This window comes from Carcharhinus amblyrhynchos, chromosome 10, assembly GCF_965287045.1.
Source record: "Carcharhinus amblyrhynchos chromosome 10, sCarAmb.v2.hapA, whole genome shotgun sequence".
NCBI classification, from domain to species: Eukaryota; Metazoa; Chordata; class Chondrichthyes; order Carcharhiniformes; family Carcharhinidae; genus Carcharhinus; species Carcharhinus amblyrhynchos.
Window position 1 is genome coordinate 53,019,213 of NC_137333.1, and position 27,850 is coordinate 53,047,062.

Below are 27,850 nucleotides of genomic sequence, written 5' to 3' on the forward strand. Positions count from 1 at the left end.
AAGTAGGGTGTGGACATTCCTGCAAGCTATTGTCATGGTTGATGACTTTGTGTTTGTCTTTGCTTTTTCTGTAGCTTTTTTTTCCTACTGTTGCTTTGAATCTCACTTGGGTATAGCATGCTAGGCATTAATGCATGAAAATGGCAGTGCTTTGGTCTTTTTTTTGGATCCGTCAGTAAAACCAGGAAACTGTGCATCCTTAAATAGAGCGCCTGGATCATCATGGTACTGCTTCAGGGTATAACTAGTGACTGACGTTATCTAAGGGTCGCCGACATTGAGGCCTGTGACTTCGTGTGAATGCACTTTTTGCTTTGCCTGCTTCCTATCTTTATAGATATTGCTTGTATGCCTGTAGGTCATATTTTACAATTAAACTTATTCTAAGGAATTTGATTATGGGGAGGAGCAGTGCATGCGGCTATGCTACTCCTTCCTGCTTTTGCACAATCCCAGAGGCAAGGAGGATCCAAGCTGTCTAGGTAGTTTGTCAGCTTCAGTAGATGGCTGGCACAGGATGTTTTCTGTGCTTTCACCCTTTTGCTGCAAGGCACATTGTACTATCATTGTGACTTATCCACCAAATGTACCAAATACTTGTGAATGTTGTCTTTCATACCAAAATGAACTTCGTTTCACCCTTCCAAAATCTGAGATTGAAGTTAACAGCATTCAGCATTGGAAGGAGTGGGCAGGACTTGAAGTGAGAGGCTGTTAAAACTGGGGTGACTTTAGATCAGAGATCAGCCTTTTCACCAATGAAGCATTAACTAAGACCCATCCAGCAAATCAGCTGACAATTGCTTCACTAGTGCTGAGCTCTGTTTTATTATTAGTAAGCTGGTTTTGTAGTATATAGTCTAGGACTGCCTTATTTATTGAGAGTACTGAATAATTCAAGTTAATACCTAAAATGTGACTGTTCCTTGCAGTATTTCTCTAATCCCTTATTTGCCAACTTGTTTTTTTTTTGCAGGAAGTTATTGTGAAATGATTGCTGTTGTTCAGTTTGTGGCTAATGTGAAATTTAGGGGGAAATATAGGTGGAGGCCTAAGGCCTGCCTAGCATTAGCTATGGCTAGAGCACTCTCCCTTCTGAATCAGAAGGGTTTTGGGTTTGAGTCACCATTGCAGAGATTTGAGCACAAAATACCTCAGTTGAAACACTATTTTACAGATGAGAGAGTATACCAAAGCCCATCTTTTTTGAATTTTTGTTATGGGATGTGGATGTTGCTGGCTAAACCAGCATTATTAAATGTCCCTAATTGCCCTTGAGCAGATGGTTGAGCTGGCATCTTGAACCACTGCAGTCTTTGTAATGTAGATACACCCACAGTGCTGTTTGGAATCTTGACTCAGCAACCACAAAGCAACTGTGATCACAGTTTCAAGTTGGAATGGTGTGTGACTTGGAGGGAAACTTGCAGGTGGTGGCTTTCCTGTGCATCTGCTGCCCTTGTCCTTTGAGGTGGCAGAGATCGTGGATTTGGAAGGTGCTATTGAAAAAGCCTTGGTGAATTACTGCAGTGCATCTTTTAGATTGTGTATACTCCTGTCACTGTTCATCTGTGGAAGAGAGAGTGAACATTTGTGGAAGGGGTACCAATCAAGTAGGCTGCTTCATTCTGGATGACATTGTGTTTCTCCAGTGTTGTTGGAACTGCACTCATCCAGACAAGATGGGAGTGTTCCATCTCATTCCTGAATTGTACCTTGTACATAATCGACAGATTTTGGGAGTCAGAGGCTGAGTTACTGACTGTAGAATTCCCAGCCTCTGACCTGCTGCTTTGGTCACAATATTTAAACAGTAAATTTCTAGTCAATGTAGCTCTCAGTTGTTGATCGTGGGGGATTTTTAATTTATTTACTGAATGCAAAGTCCTTAAACCAAGCAGTTTATTCTGGCCCTGCTATTTTGAATGTGGATAGGCCTCAGATGAGTCTGTGGATTGGATACTTCTATGATGTGTTGCATAACTTGCTCTCTCCTATAGGCACAAAAGGAGGTCTGGCACAAATGTCCCATGTGTGGAGGTTGGCCAAGCCATGGCCAGTCCTGAGCCTGTTGAGATTGGACTGCTCTCCTTGGAAGGTTGAAATCAGGCAGCCGTTGGGTTGGGTTTGAGACCAGGTACTTATTGTGCCCAGTGATTCCCATTCATTTGCCCAGGTGGAGTTTGTATTAAAATCCTGTATGGGAGGGTTTTTTCAGATCAAATTTCTTGGGAGTTGTACCTTGGGTGGGCTTAATAAGTCAGCATGAAATGGCAGGTGCAGGGAAAATTGCAATCTTTTTCTATCATTTTGTGAGTTGTTCAAGTTGGCAGATATGTGAATGAATGTTTGCCAGGACAGAGGGCCAAGGTAGTGGTGTTGAGTGTATTGTTCCAGTGATCCATCTCTCTCTCACACTCTCTCTCACACTCTCTCTCACACTCTCTCTCACACTCTCTCTCACACTCTCTCTCACACTCTCTCTCACACTCTCTCTCACACTCTCTCTCACACTCTCTCTCACACTCTCTCTCACACACAAGCGTTCAGCTAGATATCAACTTTGTGTGCGTTCATTCTCCTTGGAAGGTGGGCAGAACACAAGCATGGAATAGCTGCTGAATAAGATGTGGTTTGTTGTTGTTCTTGTTAATGTTTGGGAATGCAGCATTTCTCCATGGTGTCAGAAGTTGACAATATGGCACAAGCACTTCTCCACATTTACCTACTTCTCTTCATTGAGAACATTACGGACAGTTGGGAAAAGTTTGAGGAGTAGTACAATATATTTATTGTGTTGCTGCAATATCTGACAAATTAAAATGGGTAGAATCGTGCACCATACTAAACTAGTGGGCACTGAGGCCATTAAGAAGTTTGAGTTGTTTATTTTCCAAATGAAAGAGAACCTTGAAATAATTCTTTAAAAAAATTGAGAATATTTGTCTTCTGGTTTTAAAGAAAAATATGCAGTAGGCTCACATTTAATTCCATTAGCCAAAAAGATGAATCAGTGCAATTTTTTATAGCATCCTTGACAATCTTAGTGAAGAAATGTGCATTTGGCACCCTTGCTGATGGGTTTGTCTAAATCCACAGCAATCTTGTCTGTAAGCAGCTGCTGCAAAAGAAAGATTTAATACCTCAAACAGCCAACAAAAAAAAGAAGTTCTGGGTAGGAAACAGGTTTTCATGGTACAGGGTCCATCCTGTCTCAACTGTGGTGACCTTTACCCTTAGAACAGTAAGTTTCAAGTATAATAAGTGCTGTAATAAATAAGGCAAGTGGGATCACTTCACAAAATGCTGTAAATCAAAACCATAGCAGTCTTCCTCTGCCACCAGCCACATTATGGCCAGTTAGACGTCCAAGGGTAGAAGCATTAGCAAGATGAACAAAACAGAGCTCAGCAAGTTAATTGAGCCTCCAACAATACTCTACGGTCAAGGGTGTCAAACTCCATCACAGAAGTGATGGTGACATCACAGGTGAGATCTTAACCACCTTCGACATGATTTCCAGCAATACAAGACTGAAGATAAGGATTGACACTGGAGCAAAGTGTAGTGTAGCGTGTAGCCATATGCTATGGGAACTAGATCCACGTGTAGCACTGGACCCCAGTACCCAGGTAGACCTTGTGGCTTATGGTGGTGCGGCAAACCATCTTCACTGAAGATGTGGTCACTCTTCACTGCACATAGGTCAGTTTCAAGTTTCATATAGTTGGCCCATAATACAAGGTCACTGATAGGACCTTGTATTCTATCAGCAAGGATTAGAATGGGGTTCTAATTCTAACCCCATTAGAATAGGGTTCAACAACCTGGTCCAGAGGTGTATGCCTTACAATACCAGGTCTCAGAGATGACAGAGTGGAAAGACATCTTCAACTGTGACGTCATTGTAAGGTACTAGGTGACGCAGTACCACGAACAATTTGTGCTCTGATGAGAGTACTAATAGCCTTGAAGTGGAAAGTAGTCAATGAGCTGAATTAGGTGACAACAATAGGTGCCATAACACTTATAGATGAGGCCACAGAATGGGCTTCAGCAGTGGTAGCCACAGGAAAAAAGATTGCATGGTCAGGATATGTATTGATCCAGTGCACTTGGGCAAGGTAGTGCTCAGGCCTCATCAACCTTTGAACACAGTGGAACATGTGGTAGAAGACATGCCAATTGCTAATCTTTTCAGCATCCTGAATGTGAAATTAGAGTTCTGGCAGGTATTACTTGATGCTGAATCTTTAAACTTACCACACATGTCACTGGTAGCAGAGATTGTTTTCTTTGTATGTCCTGTGGAATTTCCACTACAACAAGTCCTTCTAGCAGTGCATGGAGCAACCCCTTCCAGGCCAACTCTGCAAAATCATCATCAATTACATCCGAGTTTAGGGTAGTACTATTCAGGACCATGATGCATGTCTTCATTTTGTCCTCAACATAATCAGGACAATATAGATGAAGCTTACCCCTGCAAAATGCAGATTCAAGATCAACCAGGTTCCTTACGTGAGTCACTTACAGCTGATGGTGTAAAGCCAGATCTAGACAAGGGGATGATCGTATGTAGATGACTTTCCCTTGGATAAACACGCTATACATTGCTTTCTTGGTATGACAAATTAACTTTAAAAGTTCATTCCTTGTTATGGTGAGGTCATTGAACCTTCTTGTTAGCTCTTCCACCAGGATGTTGAATGGTGCTGACAAGAGCAGCACTTGATTGTCTTCAACAGACTTAGACACTTGCAACCTCACTGATGCTACAATGCTTTGATATTTGAGCCCCTGTATTTATATCAGCACATACCTCCCTGCACAGACTTGGTGCAGTCTCTATCCAGAATGGCAGACCTTTGCATCAAGGGCCTTTACTAACACTGAGACTCACTGTGCACAATTCGAAAAAGGACTCCCCCCGGTCAGAAATCTCATGTATATGTAATCATCCTGCAACTGTTAAAACTGGCCATCAGCCACTCAACTATTTCAAGAGCTTCTTCACACTGCATCTGCATGACTGCAACACATGATGGTAAAGTTGCAGTGTTAACAGTGTTAGTCTCAAATATGGTAAGGATTTGCCCTCTCCAGAGCCTTCCTACCCACTACATGACATGTATAGGCAGCTGGGATCAAGTGAATTCCTTGAAGCATACAGAGGGTGTAGGAGTAGAGTTAAGAGGAATCAAGAGGGCAAAAAGGGAACATGAGATTGTTTTGGCAGATAAGGCAAAGGAAAATCCAGAGAGCTTCTGCAAATACATAAAGGGCAGAAGAGTAACAAGGGAGGGAGTAGGGCCTCTTAAGGATCAACAAGGTCATCTATGTGCAGATCCACAAGAGATGAATGAGAATCTAAATGAATATTTCTCATCAGTATTTACTGTTGAGAAAAGCATGGACGTTAGGGAAGTTGGGGAAATAAATAGTGATGTCTTGAGGAGTGTACATATTACAGAGAAGATGGTGTTGGAAGTCTTAAAGCGCATCAAGGTAGATAAATCCCCGGGACCTGATGAAGTGTACCCCAGGACATTGTGGGAGGCTAGGGAAGAAATTGTGAGTCCTCTAGCTGAGATATTTGAATAATCAGTAGTCCTGGGTGAGGTGCCTGAAGATTGGAGAGTGGCCAATGTGCCTTTATTTAAAAAGGATTGCAGAGAAAAAGCCTGAGAACTACAGGTCACTGAGCCCCACATCTGTGGTGTGTAAATTGTTGGAAGGTATTTTTGAGAGACAGGATCTGCAGCCATTTAGAGAAGCAAGGACTGATTTAATGACAATCAGCATAGCTTTGTGAGTGAAAAATCATGTCTCACAACTTTTTTTGAAGGGGTAACCAAGAAGGTAGATGAGGGCGGTGCAGTTGATGTTGTCTGCATGGACTTTAGCAAGGCCTTTGACAAGGTACCGCATAGTAGGTTGTTGCATAAGATTAAATCTCACGGGATCCAGGGTGAGGTATCTAAATGGATACAAAATTGGCTTGATGACAGAAGCCAGAAGGTGGTTGTAGAGAATTGTTTATCAAACTGGAGGTCTGTGACCAGTGGTGTGCCTCAGGGATCAGTGCTGGACCCACTGTTATTTGTCATTTATAGTAATGATTTGGATGAGGATATTGGAGGCATGCTTAGTAAGTTTGGAGATGACAATGAAGAAAGTTATCTCTATCTCTAATTGTAACGGGATCTTGATCAGTTGGGCCAGTGGACTGACGAATGGCAGATGGAGTTTAATTTAGACAAATGCGAGGTGATGCATTTTGGTAGATTGAACCAGGACAGGATTTACTCAGTTAATGGTAGGGCATTAGGGAGAGTTACAGAACAGAGATCTAGGGATACACGTTCTTAGCTCCTTGAAAGTGGAGTTATAAGTGGACAGAGTGGCGAGAAAGGCACTTGGCATGCTTCGTTTCATCAATCAGAACATTGAATATAGGAGTTGGGATGTCTTGTTGAAGTTGTACAGGACATTGGTAAGGCCACACTTGGAATACTTGTGCAATTCTGGTCACCCTATTATCGAAAGGATGTTATTAAACTAGAAAGACTGCAGAAAAGATTTACTAGGATGTTCCTGGACTTGATGAATTGAATTATAAGGAGAGGCGGGATAGACTGGGACTTTTTTCTCTGGAGTATAGGAGGCTGAGGGGTGACTTTATAGAGGTCTATAAAATAATGAGGGGCACAGATCAGATTGATGGTCAATATCTTTTCTCGAAGGTTGGGGAGTCTAAAACTAGAAGGCATAGGTTTAAGGTGAGGGGGAGAGATACGAAAGTGTCCAGAGGGGCAATTTGTTCACACAGAGGGTGGTGAGTGTCTGGAAAAAGCTGCCAGAGCTAGTAGTAGAGGCAGGTACAATTTTGTCTTTTAAAAAACATTTAGATAGTTACAATGGATATAGAAGGATATGGGCAAAATGTGGGCAATTGGGATTAGTTTAGGGGTTAAAAAAGGCGGCGTGGACAAGGGCCTGTTTCCATGCTGTAAACCTCTATGACTACAGTCCAGAAAGATTGTGAGGAAGGCATTAACAGCATACATTAGAGGTGTTTTTCTCTCATAGAATTCGGGAACTCAAAGATGCCGTACAGGCTGGCATCACATTCAGCTAACTGCAGAACATTGAGGGGCTGGCTTTAGTCCTCAAGGGAGCTTTCCCCATGAGTTCTGCACATTCTTCACCATCAAAGATGAACTTACTGTACAAGATAGATGAATATTGCATAGCCAGCAATTCATAGTGCCTGCTTCTCTTCAAAGATGCTGTACCCAACAAATTCTGATGTGGGTATGCCAGCGTTGGACTGGCGTAAACACAGTAAAAAGTCTGACAACACCAGGTTTTAGTCCAACCGATTTATTTGATAATAGACTCACAAGCTTTCAGGGTTAGCCCCTTCGTCAGGTGAATGGAGAGTTCTGGCCTCAGACAGAGCGTATAAAGCACAGACAGTTTAGAGATTAAACTGTCTGTGCTTTATATGCTCTGTCTGAGGCCAGAACTCTCCATTCACCTGACGAAGGGGCTAACCCCGAAAGCTTGTGAGTCTATTATCAAATAAATCGGTTGGACTAAAACCTGGTGTTGTCAGACTTTTTACTGTCCCAACAAGTTCATCAGGGGCACCGTGGGGTGGAAACGACCAGATACAGGGCTAAGGAATCACAATATTGGACATCCATATTTACTAATATGGAAAGGGACATCTCCAGATGTGCAGTGCAGTGCAATGCACTCGAGCCGCATCAAACAAAACTGCTGCACTTCTATGGAGTCTCAGATCTCCATAGTCATTCACAGCAGCTGACACCTTCGCATAGAATAGTAAGCAAGATTTAGGCTTCTTCAATTCAAGTGAACGTGACTACATGCCAGACATGATGAGTGACACAGTCATTATCAAGCTCAAGAGAAACATCCCCACATACTGCGTTGCTTGATTTGTGACAGACAGCACTTGCCAATTTGCCTTCACTGAATTTTGAAACTTTGCATGCAGGAGACCTTGAGTATCCCCATATATTCACAGTCAAATTCCTAAATTGCCTGTATGTTCATCTAAGCATCTTCTTAGAAGAGGTTGCACATTGCTACACACAGCCTGCAAAATCTGCCATAATAGGGCCTGCCTCCGACAACAATTCTTTTTCAAGCACACCAGGACCAAAATTCCTACTGCCAAGCTCTGCTGCAGCCCAAACTTGAAACCAGTATGAATGATACTCTCATGCAAAGCATTTGAGAAGTAAAATGCTCCAAGACTGAAATGCCAGGTCCTCGACACACACGGCCATGAAAATTTGGCGGTGATATACAACCATGCCCTGCAACCGAGCAGTTACATGGTAGCCTCAGATGGTGCCCACTAAGTATGCAGCAGGTGTCACCTCCTACCGCTATCGGAACCATCACCAACAGATACCACAGCATTCCAGTCATCCAGCATACAACACAAGCCCCTACACTAGTGGATGTGCAGACTGCTGAGGCCTATGCAGTGAGTCCTGCGCCTACTCTGTACATCAATGGAATGCCTAGGTCATCCACACCCAAGACACGAGCCTGGGGAAAAACGAGGAATGAAACATGATTGGCTGTTCTCCAGCTGCAACAACTTAGATGTGTGCCTCATCGTTTGTAAATAGTTCACGTATTATTGGCCCTTTAAATCTGTATGTCATATAAAGTTTCATACACAGTTACTGCACATGTTTATATCTCAATACCACTAGTCCCAACTTAAATGGAGATGATGTAGACTGGTCATGTGATGTGGTTACAAAAAGGGTCATGTGATGGCAGTGTGGGCTTTCTCCCCAGAACGCGGGTGGAGGACAAGCATGGAGTAGTTGCTCAACTGGTGACTAAAATATTGTTTGTTAAAAGTCGTTGTTGTCAGTGTTTGGGACTAGAGCACTTCTAAAATTTGCAGTAACAACTTCTGTCCCTATTAATCTCCAGTTTTGCCCAGGTTCCTTGATGCCACACTGAGTCAAATGTTGCCTTGATAGAAGGGAAGCCACGCACACCTCACTTCTAGAGTTCAGCTGTTCTGTGAGGCTTGTAATGAGGTCAGGAGCTAAGTGGCCCTGGAGGAACCCAAACTAAATGTCAGATCAGACCTGCACTTACAGGTGGATGTAAAAGATCCCACAACGCTATTTTGAAGATCCCAAGGAGTTATCCCTAATATCCTGGTCAATATGTATATCTTTAGCATCACTTAAAAGCAGAAAAACTTGTCATTGTTATCGTGCTGGTTTTGTGGGAGCTTGCTGCGTGGAAATTGGCTCCCATTTTCCTGCATTGTGACAATAATTACAGATCCAATGTACTTCATTTGGACATCCTGTGACTGTAAAATGCATTATATAAACACAAATTACTTTCTGAAAGTCAATATTTCAGGATTGTGCTAAAACATAAAAAACAAGTCAAAAAGTAGTAAAATAAATAGCTAAGCTTGGACTTCAGATGTCAATGGATTATTATGAGTATTGAGTTTTGAGGTAACTCATTTATTTTTAAGAGTTTAAGAAATCTTTGAGGAATATATGGAAAATTCCATTTCAGCAGCAGATTGGAGACTAATGTTTTGTATTATGCAGATGTAATTTGAAATGCACTTTAGGTAGTAACATATGTTTGAAGATATTGGCTGGCATTCTCCCAGAACAAAATTAAGTGCCTAACAGGCGGGAAAACAGGAGAATTTCTCAATTATTTTTCGGTTGTTTATCTCCAACACTCTGTGCAATGCAGAGTGCCTTAGAATGATTCATGCTGAAAAGTGAGGGGGTGGAACCTTATCCTATCAAAGAGACTGGCAGCACAGTGCTCAGCAGGCTACAGTGCATGCGTCGATCTGTCAGTGTGGAACTCAGTGCATGTGCACTGGTTCACCATCGCCAGCCTCTTGATTGCTGGCCTAAGGACCCCCTATGAGCCAGCTGGCTGAAAGAATATCAACCCAGGCCCGCTAATCATATGGAAATTCAAATTTTCATGAGATAATCAGCTTTTCACTGATTTCCAGCACAGAGTTGATTGCACTTAAAAAAAAAAGCACCTCGGAGACTTGCAACTGGTCAGTCATGATGTACGAAAGGCACCCAAAGTTGTCTCCAAGTCATAGCAGTGGGCTGGAAGGATTCTGGCCATTGTTTGAGATGACAGTTTTATAAATACACTTATAACATTGTGACAATTTTGGATGTCACTTCATTCTAGTGGAAGGTACAAAGAAGCCACTGTCATATTCCCGGTTTGAGACGTGAGTAGTTTTATTTTGATAATCAGTACTTCACAGGCATATCCTTGAATTTATTTGAAATTTGCATATGGAAATGTCCAAACAAAAAATTGCCTTGGTTGTTGAGTTGATCATCAAGGGAAGATTGGGAACTTGGCTGTCACAAAGAATTCCATATTGGTTCACTTTTCAGCTGTTCCCTGATTTGTGATAGAACATAGGAAGGAGGATGCTGTCTCATTTATTAATTGCAGCCAAAATGGAAATAATGACCCAGGAAAAGATAATGTCCTAAAATAAGCCAATAAAAATATTTGGATATTCTGATTCAGATTCATTCTAAAAACCTTTTTATCTTTGCATTCCAATGTTTTTCTTCTTGCCCTTTTAGACACCCAGCGTGCTTTACTGCTTCTTGAAGACTACTGTTCAAAGTTGAAGAAACCAGAGGAAAGGCAACTTAAAAGTGCTGTTGAAAGAGTTATAAATATCTTCAAAAGTGGCTTGTTTCAAGCATTACTAGGTATGTTTCAGAAGATATTTGTACTGTACAGAAGAAATCTTATCTTCTGAAAGGTATTATTTTAAAAATTATTTTCATGCTTCTTGTGTTGTTTGCTTAAGAAATGGGTTGACATTTTAAACAATGAAAACAGGGTTTAGAGCTGTAAATCTAATGTGATAAAAGTATCCCATATAAAAAAACAAGTGGCCCTTTCAACAAGCCTGAATTGAAATGAGTTATTCATGGTGTATGTATTCTGATTGCTACGTTACTGTGGAAAAGTTGTTAATGGTAATGTTGACATCGACCAGAAAACAGACATCATAAACTGTGAGGGAAATTACGAGGGAATTTTTTTTTACGATTGTGCCCTGACAAAATGTTAAAGATGAATGAATTGGAAGGTCTGATTACATGTGTCTGGTTACTTAGAAGTCCAAGATTCTTCTGGAATATGGCTAGTTTACTTTGACGCCAGACTGAGGACTCTGATTTGATAGCAGACACAAGCTAGCTTTAAAATAATGCATAGTTTTATATCCATTTAATTTTATTATTGTGCTCTTTGACAATGTTTACTGCAGACATATTTTACTGAATTTAATTTCTATGTACACAATACTTCTGAATTGTGTGGGGTAACTTCTTTGAGAGCCATTAACTTCCCATACAGAAATCTGTGCCTTTGGAAAATATTTAACAATGTACTAAATAATAAATAATCAGTTGGTTGCTTGCACTTCTTCTTGACCGAAAACAGTGACCCAATTTTATAGTTTGCAATGAAGTGGCATTTGGCAATTTGTTATGCTAATAGTTTCCCATGGATTTTTCATGACTTTTGAGTGGCAACTTAATTCGTAGAAATAATTTCCAGAATAGCATGTTGTGTGTGAGCAGGGCAGTAAACAGTAAGGTTTTCAACAAATAAAAGTTAAAGATTCCTTATTACTATGTACAAAGTTTAAATAAATTATGAATTGGAATAAATCCTACATTTCAACAGGCTAATGAACTTCTGGACTCCCAGTCAAGACTTATGTTTTTTATTAGGTCACTAAACCACCTGAGCCTCAGAGAAAACATTATTTAATTTGACATTTTTTCTGGTTCCCCGATATCGTCTCTTAATTGCACAATGCTCATTTAGACAAAATAGAGGTTTCAAGTGCCTGCAGTTTCACCTCCTAATATGGTCTGGGTGATTGACACACTTATTGGGCTGCAGCAATCATTTTTTTTAAGTGGAAATGCCATGAAAATTGTGGAGGACTAGAACATATCTGTCACGGGCAATAGAACCAGCCAGGCTTGGGTGCACGCTTGTGACCTGAACCACTGCACATCTTTAAAAGGCATTCTGAAAGTACGGAGTTCCAGAATCTGTCTCAGTTGTCATTTTTAAAGGGCTCCCAAGTCATTCTGACTTGAGAATATAGTTTATAAAGGCCTTCAACCCACATCCTCCTTCAAGAGGTGAAATGCTACTAACAGAACCAACCTGACATACAATTCAAATAGAGTACAATGTTTTTAATAAAACATTATTTAGTTAGTTTAAAAAAAAGTTTGCTTTGGGATGACTTCCACCAGAATTTGACTGAAAACTGCTGAAAGTTATCCATGCAAGCAAGAGGAGAGAATCTCTCTTTTGTTCTCTTTCTGATTCTCCCAAACTTTTTTGCACCTCCTAAGGCATAGGTCAGGAGGCTGATAGAAGATGCTCCACTTGCCTAGATGGGTGGACCTGCAATGACACTCAATCTCATCATCATTCAGGACAAAGTAGTCTTCCTGATTGGTAGTCAGCAGTCTTGCCTCCAGCAACAGTGCACAGTGACTACAGTGTATTCTATCTTCAGTATGCGCTGCAGCAGCTTGCCAAGACTACTTTGGTAGCACCTGCCAAACCCATAACTGCTACTGTCTAGAATAATAAGTGCAAAAATGATTTGTAACGTGCCTTTAATCTGTCTGGGAATAACAGTTGTGACTACTTACATGCATTGCTCTAGTCTTTTGCATGAGGACAAGGCCACCTCCAAGCTTCTGACTGCCCCACACAATCTTACCCCTCTGATTTCAAGTCTTACAATTTTGTCTTGGAAATATAGCACTGTTCCATCATTGTCACTGTGTCAAAATCCTGGCATTTCTTAACTAACTGGGCCATTAAAAAGGGCTTTCACCATATTCAAGAAGAAGACTCAACCGCCACCACCAATAGGGGTGGACAATAAATGGCTGGTCTTGCCAATAATACCTATATCCCAAGAAGGAATGATAAAAAGGAGCAGGAAACAATAGAGCATGCATGGTAATAATGCATAAATGATATACAAGATGAAGTGAAAAGAGGGATGGACCATCTTTGTATATGAAATGTGGCCAGTAAATGATGTGCATAGTGCAGAGAACAGGTCCTATCATACACGCTAAAAAGAATGGTTTCAGAATGGTTTTGGAGGTCATTATGTTGTGAAGTAAGTGTTTGTAAAATTATAAAAAAAATGTAAAAATGCAAAGAGTTGTAAAATTGTCAGCTTAAAAAAAGATTTTTTTTGCTATGCTCAGAGAGTTAAGAGATGCAAGTACACAGGCAGCATAGAGTGAAACAATGTATTCACTAGCCTAGTCAGTAATGCTGCCAAGAAGACAAGTTGTTTTTGAATTTTGACCAATCAATTTAAAGTAGGTATTTGAACAGTGGATTTGAATTTGATGTTTTGATAACCTGTTTTGTTTTTGTTGGAATTTTGAAAGATAGATAGGGAGAAACCTGTTCTACTGTTGGTAGAACAGTCTAGGAGAAGAGACATAGGGCTTGATTTTACCATTGCATTGCGCCGGGTTTGGGCGCAGAAACTTGGTAAAGTTGGGCACCCGCCTCTGTAAAGGGTTAAATCAGAAGTGGGGAAATGGCTCTTTACATTGCTAAAGAGGTTCTGAGAATTGAAGATGGTTCCCAAAGTTGCCAGGAAAGTTTAGAAAGACAGAAAAAGATGACATTGTAGAATTGGCAAGCAAAATGGGATGTAACCAGGGATAATAGAAAAGCTGAAATTGTAATGGAGATAGTGTGAAGATAGAAAAAAATTAAATTGCAAATGAGACTGTTGGAGTTAACTTCTAACTTAAAACGTTGGAGTTAGAAAAGGAGAGAGGAAAGAGAGAGGGGAAAAAAGAGAAGAAAGGGAAAAATGGTTTGAGTTGAAGATGAAGTTGGAATTGAAAGCAAAAAGACTTCAAATAACAGAAGTGAATGTACAAGATAGAAGTGACGGTGAGCAGGCTCATCGTAGCCAACTGCTGGTAGGGATGTGTACAAATATGTCCAAGTATTACCAAAATTCAATGAGAAGCCTTTTTCATCTCCTTTGAGAAATTGGCTGAACAGATGAAATGGCCAGAGGAGGTATGGGTAATGTTTATTCAGGCCAAGTTAGTAGACAGAACTGCTGAGGTGTTTGCAGCATTGTCAGAGGAGGTGTCGGGAAAGTATGAAGAAGTAAGGAGGGCTGTTTTTAGTGCTTATGCATTGGTACCAGAAACACACAGACAACGGTTCAGAAATGTAAGGAAGGAACCAGGTCAGACATAGAACATAGAACATTACAGCACAGAAACAGGCCCTTTTGGTCCTCCTTGGCTGTGCCGAACCATTTTTCTGCCTAGTCCCATTGACCTGCACCTGGACCATATCTCTCCACACCCCTCTCGTCCATGTACCTATCCAAGTTTTTCTGAAATGTTAAAAGTGAGCCCGCATTCACCACTTCATCTGGCAGCTCATTCCACACTCCTACCCCTCTCTGTGTGAAGAACCTCCCCCTTAATATTCCCTTTAAACTTTTCCCCCTTCACCCTTCTCCCATGTCCTCTAGTTTCTTTCTTCCCTAGCCTCAGTGGAAAAAGCCTGCTTGCATTCACTCATCTTAATCTTTTCAAACTTGAGATTAAGCTGAACAACTTTGATAGCTAGGTGAGAGCATTAAAGATAGAAAAGACATATGAGCTTATTAGAGAGATTATTCTGTTGGAGTTTAAAAACTCACTTCCAGAAGTGATAAGAACTTGTGTTGAGGAACAAAATTGGAACAGCGAGAACAGCTGCAGAGATGGCAGAAAATACACATTAGTGCATAAATTGAAATCTAGCAGCTGACAGCAATTTCATTCTGTGAGGGATAGAAATTGGGAAAGAGGGAAATCCTTCAATGAAAAACAAAAAGTAGATCAGACTGGGAACAATTTACCACCTGTGACAAAAAGACACCAAGGAGGGTGGAAAAGTGGTGAAAGACCTCAGGTGTTTTCACTGTGTTAAGGTGGGACACAAAGTCACAGTCTGGTGGTTTAAGAAAGGCACTGGGGGATAAAAAAGGATGTGATAAATCAGTGGGATTAGTTAAAACAGTGATAGATATCTCAAAGTTGAGGCGCTGAAGGAGAGTGCACAGCCTATGTCAAGGACTGGATAGTAAGATAGCGTCCATCTTTTTGAAGACTTCACCTGTGTGGGTAATGTTTACTAAGAGCAGGGAGAGTAGGTAAATAAGTTTAAAATATTGAGAGATACAGGAGTTAGTCTGTCTCTCATAAGATGTGAAAATATTTGCATTTCTTCTGAAATATTGCCCGAGAGAGTGGTAATCTGTGGAATAAATGGTGAGAGTAGTGTTCACCTGTATAAAGTAAGGCTGGAAAATCCAATCAAGACTGGGGAAGTGATAGTGGGAGTAATGGAAAACTTAGCTATTCCAGGAATACAACTTATCTTTGGAAACAATATAGCTGGATCACAGGTGGGAGTGATGCCCATTGTAGTGGAAAAGCCAGAAGAAAATCAGGGAACTGAGGAGTTCAAAGAAAGATACCTTGGAAGTTTTCCAGACTGTATGGTGACAAATCCCACAGCCATAAGTTAAAACAGGAAGGGAGGAAAGAGAAAGATGAAGGAGTTGAGGTCTAGTTAGCTGACACACTCCATTTGATGAGATGGTAAAGGAAAAACCTAAGCAGGTAGAGGATCAGGCAGAGGTGTTTAGTTCTGAAAAATTAATGGAATTTAAACAGAAAGATTAGATGATAAGGGATTTATATCATAAAGACTACATGAAAAGGAATCAGTGTATTCCAGAATGCTTAGGATAAAATCTTAAGGCAGAAATAGAACATAGAACGTAGAACATTACAGCGCAGAACAGGCCCTTCGGCCCACGATGTTGCGCCAACCAGTTACAAAACAATGACCCACTAACCTAAACCAATCCCTTTTCGTCCATAAACCTATCCACGGATCTCTTAAACGCCCCCAAACTAGGCGCATTTACAACTGCAGCAGGCAGGGCATTCCAATCCCTCACCACCCTCTGGGTAAAGAACCTACCCCTGACATCCGTCCTGTAACTACCCCCCCCTTAATTTAAAGCCATGCCCCCTCGTGCTAGATTTCTCCATCAGAGGAAAAAGGCTATCACTATCCATCCTATCTAAACCTCTAATCATCTTATATGTTTCAATAAGATCCCCTCTTAGCCGCCTTCTTTCCAGCGAAAACAACCCCAAATCCCTCAGCCTCTCCTCATAGGACCTCCCCTCCATACCAGGCAACATCCTGGTAAACCTCCTCTGCACCCTCTCCAAAGCCTCCACATCCTTCCTGTAATGTGGGGACCAGAACTGCACACAGTACTCCAAGTGCGGCCGCACCAGAGTTGTGTACAGTTGCAACATAACCCTACGACTCCTAAATTCAATCCCCCTACCAATAAACGCCAAGACACCGTGTGCCGCCTTAACAACCTTATCTACTTGATTCCCAACTTTCAGGGATCTACGTACACATACACCTAGATCCCTCTGCTCATCCACACTATTCAAAGTCCTCCCGTTAGCCCTATACTCGACACATCTGTTATTCTTACCAAAGTGAATTACCTCACACTTCTCCGCATTAAACTCCATCCGCCACCTCTCGGCCCAGCTCTGCAACCTGTCTAAGTCTTCCTGCAAACTATGACACCCTTCCTCACTATCTACCACACCTCCGACTTTGGTGTCATCAGCAAATTTACTAATCCACCCAACTATACCCTCGTCCAGATCATTAATAAAAATTACAAACAGCAGTGGCCCCAAAACAGATCCCTGAGGCACACCACTCGTAACCGAACTCCATGATGAATATTTACCATCAACCACCACCCTCTGTCTCCTATCTGCTAGCCAATTCCTGATCCAATTCCCTAGATCTCCCCCAATCCCATACATCTGCATTTTCTGCAGAAGCCTACCATGGTGAACCTTATCAAACGCCTTACTAAAATCCATATACACCACGTCCACTGCTTTACCCCCATCCACCTCTTTGGTCACTTTCTCAAAAAACTCAATAAGGTTAGTAAGGCATGACCTACCCGCCACAAAACCATGCTGACTATCTCCAATCAATTCATTACTCTCCAAATAACTATAAATCGTATCCCTAATAATTTTTTCTAAAACCTTGCCCACAACAGAAGTGAGACTCACCGGTCTATAATTCCTGGGGAAGTCTCTGTTCCCCTTCTTAAACAATGGGACAACATTCGCTAACCTCCAACCTTCCGGTACTATACCAGAGGCCAACGACGACCTGAAGATCAGAGCCAGAGGCTCTGCAATCACTTCTCTTGCCTCCCAGAGAATCCTGGGGTAAATCCCATCCGGACCAGGGGACTTATCTATTTTCAGACCTTCCAGAATATCCAGCACATCCTCCTTATCAACTGTAACACTGTCAATTCTACTCCCCTGCAACCCAGTGTCCTCCTCAGCTATATCCATGTCCCCTGCGTGAACACCGAAGAGAAATATTGGTTCAATGCCTCTCCAATCTCCTCCAGTTCCACACATAACTTTCCTCTGCTGTCTATAACTGGCCCTAATCTTGCCCTAACCAACCTTCTGTTCTTGACATTCCCATAGAACGCCTTAGGATTCTCCTTAACCCTATCAGCCAAAGTCTTCTCATGTCCTCTTTTAGCCCTTCTTAGCTCACTCTTCAACTCCCTCCTAGCCAATCTAAAGTTTTCTAGTGCACTACCCGAGCCCTCACGTCTCATCCGAACATAAGCCTCCTTTTTCCTTTTAACCAACGAATCAACTTTTTTGGTGCACCACGGTTCCCTAGCCCTACCAATTCCTCCTTGCCTGACAGGGACATACCTATCACGGACTCGCAGTAGCTGCTCCTTGAAAAAACTCCACATTTCGGACGTTCCCAGTCCCTGTAATCTCCTAGTCCAACCTATGCTTCCTAATTCTCTCCTAATAGCCTCATAATTACCCTTCCCCCAGCTAAAACCACTGGCCCGAGGTTCATGCCTATCCCTTTCCATCACTAAGGTGAACGTAACCGAATTGTGGTCACTATCACCAAAATGCACACCAACTTCCAAGTCTAGCACCTGGCCTGGCTCATTTCCCAGCACCAAATCCAATATAGCCTCACCTCTAGTTGGCCTATCTACATACTGAGTCAAAAAACCTTCCTGCACGCTTTGTACAAAAACTGACCCCTCTAACGAGCTAGAGCTATAACAATTCCAATCAATGTTAGTAAAGTTAAAATCCCCCATAACAATTACCCTATTACTTTCACTCCTAACCAGGATCGTCTCCGCAATCCTTTCCTCGACCTCTCTAGAACTTTTAGGAGGTCTATAAAAGACTCCCAACAGGGTGACCTCTCCACTCCTATTTCTAATCTCCGCCCATACTACCTCAACAGACAAGCCCTCATCAAACTTCCTCTCTGACACTGTGATACAGTCCCTGACCAATAATGCTACCCCTCCCCCCCTTCTACCTCCTTCTCTACTCCGACTAAAACATTTGAACCCCGGGACCTGCAGCAACCATTCCTGCCCCTGCTCTATCCATGTCTCTGAAATGGCCACAACATCGAAGTCCCAGGTACTGATCCACGCTGCAAGTTCATCCACTTTATTGCAAATACTCCTCGCATTAAAGTATACGCATTTCAAACCCTGCTCCACCCCACCCCTGCGATGCTGTGCATTGCAGTCCCCATCTATGCCCCCCTCACTTTCAACCCCTCTACTCAGGATCCCACCCCCCCTCCAAATCGGTTTAAACCTCCCTGCATAGCCTTAGCAAATTTACCCCCCAGGATATTGGTCCCCCTCTGATTCAGGTGTAGACCATCCCTCTTATAGAGGTCCCACCTTCCCCAGAATGAGCCCCAATTGCTCAAGTACCTGAACCCCTCCCTCCTGCACCAACCCCTCAGCCACGAGTTTAAACTTTCCCTCTCTCCATGAAATGGAGACCTTGACAGGTTAGTGCAGATGAGAAATGGATGGAAGTTCACCAGATTGTGTTGCCAGGAGGAGACAGACAGGAAGTATTGTGGGTAGCACACGAATGGCCTGTAGAAGGTCATTTAGGAGTGAGGAAGACTCAGTTAAGATACAGAAGCATTATTATTAGCATGGATTACACAAAGATGTGATTGAATTTTGTCATACATGTCAGATGGTAGGAAAACCATAGGAAATGATAAAACCAGTGCCTTTGATGTCAAATTCCGCATTTGAACAACCTTTTATACAGGTTACAATTGATTGTGTAGGTTGCCTCCCTAAAACGAAGTGGGAACCAATGTTTGCTAACCTTAATGGAATTGTTCACCAGGTTTCCAGAGGCAATTCCTTTATAGGATATCAAGGCAAAAAAGGTTGTGGAGGAGTTCTCGCTTTCTTTACTCATTATGGATTACTCAGGCAGATTCAGTCAGACCAAGGGTCCAATTTTAATTTAAGGAGGTCATGAATTGTTTAGTCATCGGGCACTTTAACTCAGGTGCATACCATCCTGAATCCCAGGAAGCATTGGACCCTAATGACCATGTTATTGTCAGGATTACCCAACTGATTGATTGGAATAAACATATCCCCTTTATATTATTTGCTATTAGAGATGCTCCAAATGAATTGAATTAGTTTACTCCATTTGAGTTGATATTCGGATACAAAGTAAGAGGTCATCCTCCCATCCGTTGATCTATACACTTCCTGCTGCCTTGGCAAAGTAACCAGCAATTAAGGACCCCATGCACCCCGGACGTTCTCTCTTCCACCTTCCTCCTTCGGGAAAAAGGAATAAAAGCCTGAGGTCACGTACCAACTGACTCGAACAGCTTCTTACCTGCTGTTGTCAGACTTTTGAGTGGACTTACCTTGCATTAAGTTGATCTTTCTCTACACTCTAGCTGTGCCTGTAACGTTACATTCTGCACTCTCTCGTTTCCTTCTCTATGAATGGTATGCTTTGTCTGTATAGTGCGCAAGAAACAATACTTTTTACTATATGTTAATACGTGTGACAATAATAAATCAAATCAAAAAGTTAATAGGTCCAAAGTCAGAGATCTCACAGTTGGATTATGCATCTGAGGTGAGAGAAGGATTAAACAGTGGGGTAAATTAGCTAGACAGCACTTGAAGTTGGCACAGCACCTAATGAAACAAGAAACATAAGGAGAAAAAAGGGTTTGTCATGTGAACATGCTAACACAATACTATGATGGGGAAGGGAACCAGATAATTAGGTATGAGTTACTGCCGCTCAGAGTAAGGAATCAAATCCAGATGATGTGGATTTTGATATGCCTCAGAATAAATTGAATAATGAAGAAGTCTTTCAGGAATGGAATAGGGTAATGAGCTATTTGTCTCAGGAACAAAGAACTGAATTGAAAGACTTGTTATGGTGTATGAGGATCTGTGTGGAAATAGAATGAAGAGGACTAATCACGTAGTACATATGGTTGATGTAGGAACTGCTGTTCTGATAAAACTACACCCCTATCGGCTTAATCCACTCAAAGCAGCACAGGTTCAGAAGGAGGTGGAAGTGATGCTACAAGCCGATGACATAGAGCTGAGTCAAAGCAAATGGAGTTCGCTGATCATGTTGGATCCCAAACCTGCTGGTACTCAACAATTCTGCATAGATTATCAAATGCTGTGACTAAATCTAATTCATACCCGATTCCAAAGCTGGAGGATTATGTGGAAAAAATCAGACAAGCTACTTGCATCAAAAAGTTGGACTTAATTTGCAGGTACTGGCAGGTACCTTTGTCAGAGAGAGTTAAAGAAGTTTCTGCCTTTGTAACACCAAATGGGGTATATCAATTTAAAGTAATGCCCTTTGGGATGAAAAACATACCAGCTACTTTTCAAAGACTTATGAATAGAATTGTTGCAAGATTGACTATTGTGCTGTCTGCAGAGTGATCTTTAGTCATTTATGGAAAGATCACATGAAGCATTTGGCAGAGCTCTTTGAGAGACAGCAGAAGGCAAAGGTGGTCATAAACTTAGCAAAAATGGAATTTGTGAAGACAGAAGTGACATTCTTTGGATACGGATGAATGACACCGAGAAACGTGATGACGAAGGCTATCGAGGAACTTCCAAGATCATCACTGAAGAAGGAAATGCTACGATTTTTGGGATTGAGCAGATTCTACAGAAATTCGTACCAAACTTTAGTGGCACCATTGATGGACTTTGTTTTAAAAAAAACATGAAATTTTGGTGGACAGAACAATGCTAGGAGACATTTGAGAATTTGAAAGTAGTGTTAACCACTGAATCTTAGCCACGCCAAACTTTTGAAACCCTTTAAAGTTACCATCGACGCCAGCGATGTAGGTGTTGGAGCTGTGCTGTTACAGAAGGACGATTGTGGAATTGAAAGGCCAATCACTTTTTCAAAAAAAACTCTATCCACTAGAAAAATATTTCACTATTGAAAAGGGGTTATTGAGTTTAATAATGGCCTTACAATATTTTAATGTTTACATTACAAACAATGCCAGAGACAATTGTGTATACTGATCACAATCCTTTGACATTTCTGGAATGATTCAAGGACAATTTTGTTGGAATCTTGTGTTACAAGCATTTAATTTACAGGTTGTACATGTTGTTGATCATGAAAATGTTATTGTAGATGCTTTATTGTGAGTTTAAAAGAAAAAAAATTATACGCTTTTTTCATGATGATGGTTCTTTTTTTCTGAAGGGGGAGGTGTTTGTTTATAAAATTTAAAAAAATTGTAAAAATGCTAAGAGTTGTAAAAATACAACTATGCTTAGAGAGTTAAAAGAGGAGCAGGTACAAATGCAAGTACGCAGGGATCATAGAGTAAAAAATATATCACTCGCCTAGGCAGTAATGGTTATTTTTGAATTTTAACCAATCAATTCAAAATAGGCGTTTGAATAGCAGCAGCCTGGCGGATTTGAATTTGATGTTTTGATAAATCTGTAAACCAATCCTATTGTGCGAATTTTGGTATGTCAGGGGTATAAAACCAACTGCCAGCTCCAGAGAACTGCCTGAAGATCGCCTGCCAGCGACTGCCACTGGTCACTGCTAGAGAGAGACATAGACAGCAACAGTCTCTATCAGTGCAACAGCCACATTTATGTATTAAAAGAAAGGCTCATCTCAAGCATAAAGGCACCAACAGAATATAGTTAAAACAGAAGAAATCCACAAAGAAGAAAGAATATTCCGAAAGATGACAAACCTGATTGCATTTTGAGTGTGACTTAAAACCTTTAAGTGGGAATTGTAATTATCTAAACAGCACTCCATTAGAATAGTGATTTATTTGGTCTGCTAGTAGTTTAGTCAACTTGTTTACTGTGAGTTAGAAGAATAAAGTGTTTTTTTTGAGTCTCCAGGTAGTTATTTGACCATTAAAAGCTGTTGAAGTGCAGATAATCCATCTTTTCACAAATTCAAACAGATTATGGAAGGGAGGTACTTCTGAGTGATTGATGCTCATCCTTAGAGAGGAGATCAACCTCCCATTCGTAACAATTGTATAGATAGTCGTAGTATTTTGAACACAATCATTAATTATGGCCAGTGAGTTTGATCCTAATTGAATATTCAACCTCACCTTACTTCTATGAATTATTAAAAAGTTATCATTTCAGGTCTTTTTCCTTTCATCAAAACCATGGATATTCTCCTCACAGATGTTGCCTGACCTGAGTATTTCTGACATTTTCTGTTTTGTTTTCAGATTTCCTGCATTTGAAGTACTTTGATTTTGCAATATTATGAACATCTTTGTTAAGCATTGATGTGTCATTATTATATGAGCTCTCCTTCACATTTGTGCAAATTCCAAAAATAATCAATACTTTATTGCCCACTGAAATAGAGCTAAACGCTGTGAATACAGGCACAGAAATGACTTGTAACATTAATCCATATGGGAATAACAGTGGTGGCTACCTATATGCATTATTCTAGTCTTTTGTTTGTTCACCCTTATAAAGGAGCTTCCTTCTTCCAATTCTGATAAGATATACACGAAGTGCTAATTTTATATTTATTGTCAGTTGCTAATAAGCATACTAAATATTTTTAGCGTTTCCTGTTTTGAAGTGTTGTTGAGTTTTGTACTGTATGGCAAGGACTAGTTCGGAACATAGCATCCCAACCGGTCCAGATTGTTAATGGTTTTGAATCTAACCAAAGAACCTAATGCTTAGGAGTGAAACAGTTCTCTTACAAAACATGTACTGAAGAAGGGCAATAAAAATGACAATTAGGACTGCAAATTGTGAAGGAAGGTTCACAAAGGAACTTTTTTCTAAAAAAACTTAATTAAAATGCTGATTTGAATGAATAATTTAACATGAACTTTCATAGAACTAGCAGAATCAAATACAGGTCGAACTACCATTGATTAAAGCTGCACGTAGTCTTCCAGACTCCTGATGCACCAATCTCCCAACAAAATGTACCAGTTAGTGCCATTTTTTTTGAAAAGCTGCTTAGACATCTACTTTGAAACTGTGGCAGGGAATCAGTATACGAAATAGTTTTGGGGTTAGTTTGAGCTGGTGATGCAGTGCAAATATAAAGAAATGCAATTGGTCAAGGATAAAATAACACGCAATGTGAGGATAAATAGTCATTCTGAAATTTTGCTTTATTTGTTTCTGAGGAATAGAATGGAATCTGGAACATTTCTGCTCTTAAGAGGTTAAAGGGATAGGATTGTATGCAGTATGTAGAAATGATGGGTTAAATGTCTTTTTTTATTTGTTCCTTGTTTTGTGATTTTCTTTTTTTCCCTGAAGGAGTTTATTTTTGCATAATCTGAACTATCCTGGTAATTTTAGTTGAATGATTACCTGTGGCTAATTGTGTAATTGTTTTTGACTGGCTTCAAAGTCAGAACTCTGAACTTATCTAAATCAAATTACATTTTGGCATTGAGGTTGATTAATAGAATCAGTCATATATGTTGGCTTAAAATTATGTTCTTTTTCTGATTTTCGTTCAAGCACTCCTTGTAGCCTAAGGTGAAACAAAAGAAGTGTTAGGTTAAAAGTGCACAACGCAAAATGGTGGAGTATCTGTTATTTTTATCCTGAATTTAAATCTGATGTCTTCCTTTGACAGTTTGGTGTACAGATGGTCATTTACATATGGATTTAAATATATTAGGTTCCTAATTTATCAGCTTTTTTAAAATTCACAAGATGTGGGCACTGCTGGCAAGGACAGTGCTAGTTGCCCATTTCTATTTGCCCTTGAACCATTTCAAAGAACAGTTGTGAGCTAACTACATCACTGTGGGCCTTGGAGGCACAGTGTAAGCCAGACCATGGAGGACATTAGTGAACCAGATGGGTTGTTATAACAATCAATGCTTGTTTCATGGTCAACATTACTGTTGAGCATGAAACAATTCCATAATTATTAATTGCTGTGGTGGGAATCGAACCTATGTCACCAGAGCATTAGCTTTGGTCTCTAGATTATTAGTGCAATGATTAGTGCACTTCACCATCATCTCTTCCTTTTTATTAGTTATCTGCATTCATATTTTGGCAAAACTGATCTATAGCAATATAATGTTTTAGACTCTGTATGATTCTTATTAGGTGTAGGACAGCAATCACGTTAGTTCAACTATGTTAGGGAATAAAGGTAGCTTAATTTATATTAGTATTATGAGTATTAGAAATAAGAAATCAGTTTAAGCGTAGTTCGTGTTTCTGTATTGTGTGCTAAGAAATGATTAAAACTTTAGTTTAATGTTAAACAAAGGTGCGTGCTAGCTTCTAGATTTTAGTTTCAGTTTAAACTTTGCCTGCATTAGTAATTAAGGTTTTATGATATAAAAGCAATTACAAGCTTTTAAAAAAAAGCTAAGTTGTTGCTGAGCAACAGAGGCTCACTTTGAAAAGTAGAAGCATCCAAATTCAGTTGGAACCAGGTATTTGAGGAAAAGGCAGCTCTTATAGAAACTGCCAATACAAGCAGGACGATATAGCAAAGAGCAGTAAGCAAGTCCCAGTAGTTAAAGAGCAGAATGCTCCAGAAACCATGGAATGAAAAGAGGATTCCTAGGAATGCTGAATTCAAAGGGGCAAAGAACCAGAATCACAGCTTAGTATGGCCCCTCTTCTGCCCAAGACCGCAAGGAACTACAAAAGGTTGTGAATGTAGCCCAATCATCACACAAACAAGCCTCCCCTCCATTGACTCTGTCTACACTTCCTACTGTGTCCACAAAGCAGCCAGCATAATTAAGAACCCCATGCCCCCGGAAGTTCTCTCTCCCACCTTCCATCGGAAGAAAAAGATACAAAATTCTGAGGTCATGCACTGACTGACTCATGATGTGGATATGCCGGCGTTGGACTGGGGTAAACACAGTAAAAAGTCTGACAACACCAGGTTTAAGTCCAACCGATTTATTTGATAGCTAGTGAGTTTACTATCAAATAAATCGGTTGGACTTAAATGTGGTGTTGTCAGACTTCCAGCTGACTCAAACAGCTTTTTCCCTGCTAATGTCAGATTTTTGAATGGACTTACCTTGCATTAAGTTGATCTTTCTTTGCACCCTAGCTGCAACATTACATTCTGCACTCTCGTTTCCCTCTCTATGAACAGTGTGTTTTGTCTGTAAAGTGCGCAAGAAACAGTATGTTAATACATGTGACAATAATAAATCAAATTGGAACTGTATTTTCTACTGAGCGCATCAGTGAGTGGACCTGCGAGGAATCTTTAGGGTAGAGAATAGAGCGACCTAGGCTCAGAGTTTTCCAGTTACCTAGGAAGATTCAGACGAGGTGGAATGAACAGACAGGTGGTCTAACTGGGAGGGAATGAATTGAGACTTGCATTTGAGATCTTCTGCTTGTGTGGAGAGAATTGGGACTGACAGCAGTGGCAACTTCCAGGCATGCACTGGAGTTTGGGAAAAAAAGAGAAAACACAGATATCGTAGAAAAGCTGTATGTTGATTGAGTATTCCTATTTAGGGACCAAATCTAAAACATTTAAACTATTAAGTATTAGTAAGTTACAAATGAGTAACTGAGTTTTTATTTTAAGTAAGGTTATTGTTTCTGATGGGAAGACTTATTAACAGTGGTGACTTTTATTATTAGCATTAGTAAAAATTATTCATAGTGGGATGACAAGATTATTCGAACCTCCAGTGTGTGCAATGGGAATTCCAGGATGCTTCCTGTGACCAATAGTTAGCATCTTACTGGTGCATTGGTGAGGTTGAACACTTTGTGGGTATTTATAGATGTGATCACCCTGTAGCTTAAGAATATGAAGGGAGTGAGGGAATGGGTAACCACAAAACAATCAAGAAATAACAGGCAGGTATTACCCGAATGCATCAGAGTCTCCAACCAGTATTCTCTTCTGAATGCTGATAAGTGTGATGGTTCACCTGGGAAGTGCAGCCAGAGGCAAGTCAATGGCATTATGGGTGGCTCAACTAAACATGGGCACAATGAGCGCCCTGATCTGGGTATTAAATATTACAGAATACAAGGTATTCAGGAAAGAAAAGGAAAAAAGGATAAGGGGGAACAGTATTGATTAGCAAGAATGTTGTGGTATTAGAGAAAAAGAATGTCCCAGAGTAAGGTCAAGGATAGAATTTATTTGGCTAGAGATAAGGAGCAAAAAAGGGCACAGTTACATTATTTGCTGTAATTTATAGGTGACCAGCTAGTGGGAAGAGCATTAAGGAACAAATTTGGAAGGAATTAGAGGTATAAGAATTATAGAATTGCTATTATGAGAAACTTTAATTACCTGAATATAAACTGGAAAGTAGAAGTGTAAAGGGCAGGAAGAGGCAAGATTTCCTAGCGTGTTTTCAGGAAAATTTTCTATAGTATGTTTGCTGATGGAAGAAAGAGAAATTAAGGTGAAGCACAAAAAGTGTACCTATGAAAGATATCAGATAGATAATATAATGGAGAACCAGGTTTAATATAGAAGGTTCAGAATGGAAGTGAAAAAGCAAATGTGAGAAACAAAGAGAAAGTATGAGAAGACACTGGCAGCTGGCATAAAAGTGAATCCAATAGTTTTCTTTAGGCATATAAAATACAAAGATGGCAAAATGAAGAGTGGGGCCAATTAGGGACCAAAATGGAGATTTATTTAGGGAGAAATGTGACATAACTGAGATTAATATTTTGCATCTTTCTTTGCTAAGGAAAAAGATGCTAGGTGGGTCACAATGAATGATGAGGTAATTGATACATTTAAAAAGATTTAAAATTGTCAATGGGAAGATATTGGAGAGGGTGTCTGTACTTAAAGTTGGCAAGCCAGTAGGACTGAATGAGATGCATAAAGAAAGTGAGTAGAAATTATGGAGACAATGGCCATTATTTTCTAGTCTTCCTGGGATTTGTAGGTGTTGCTAGCATGCTGGAGACTTGCAAATATTACTCTTTTGCTCAAAAAGGGGTGTAAAGATGAGTCCAGTGACTCCAGGCCAGCCAGTTTGGTGGTGGGAAACTTCTAAAAACAATAATATGGGACAAAATTAATAGTTATATGAACAAATATGGGTTAAATAAAGAAAACCAGCATGGATATGTTAAAGGAAAATCACATTTAACTAATTTGCTAGAGATTTTTGATGAATTAACAGAGTGTTAATGAGGGTATTGCTGTTGATG

General features: G+C 40.4%; 1 protein-coding gene across 8 annotated transcripts in view; it reads left to right on the forward strand.

Annotated features, from left to right (window-relative positions):
- Positions 1–27,850, forward strand: part of dlg2 (discs, large homolog 2 (Drosophila)) — a 941,559-nt gene that overhangs the window by 27,235 nt on the left and 886,474 nt on the right. For all 8 annotated transcript variants that reach the window (XM_080197062.1, XM_080197064.1, XM_080197065.1 and 5 more), the window contains exon 2: positions 10,674–10,805. In XM_080197062.1, coding sequence (XP_080053188.1) covers positions 10,674–10,805 — 132 coding nt within the window. The remainder of the gene's footprint in view (positions 1–10,673; positions 10,806–27,850) is intronic.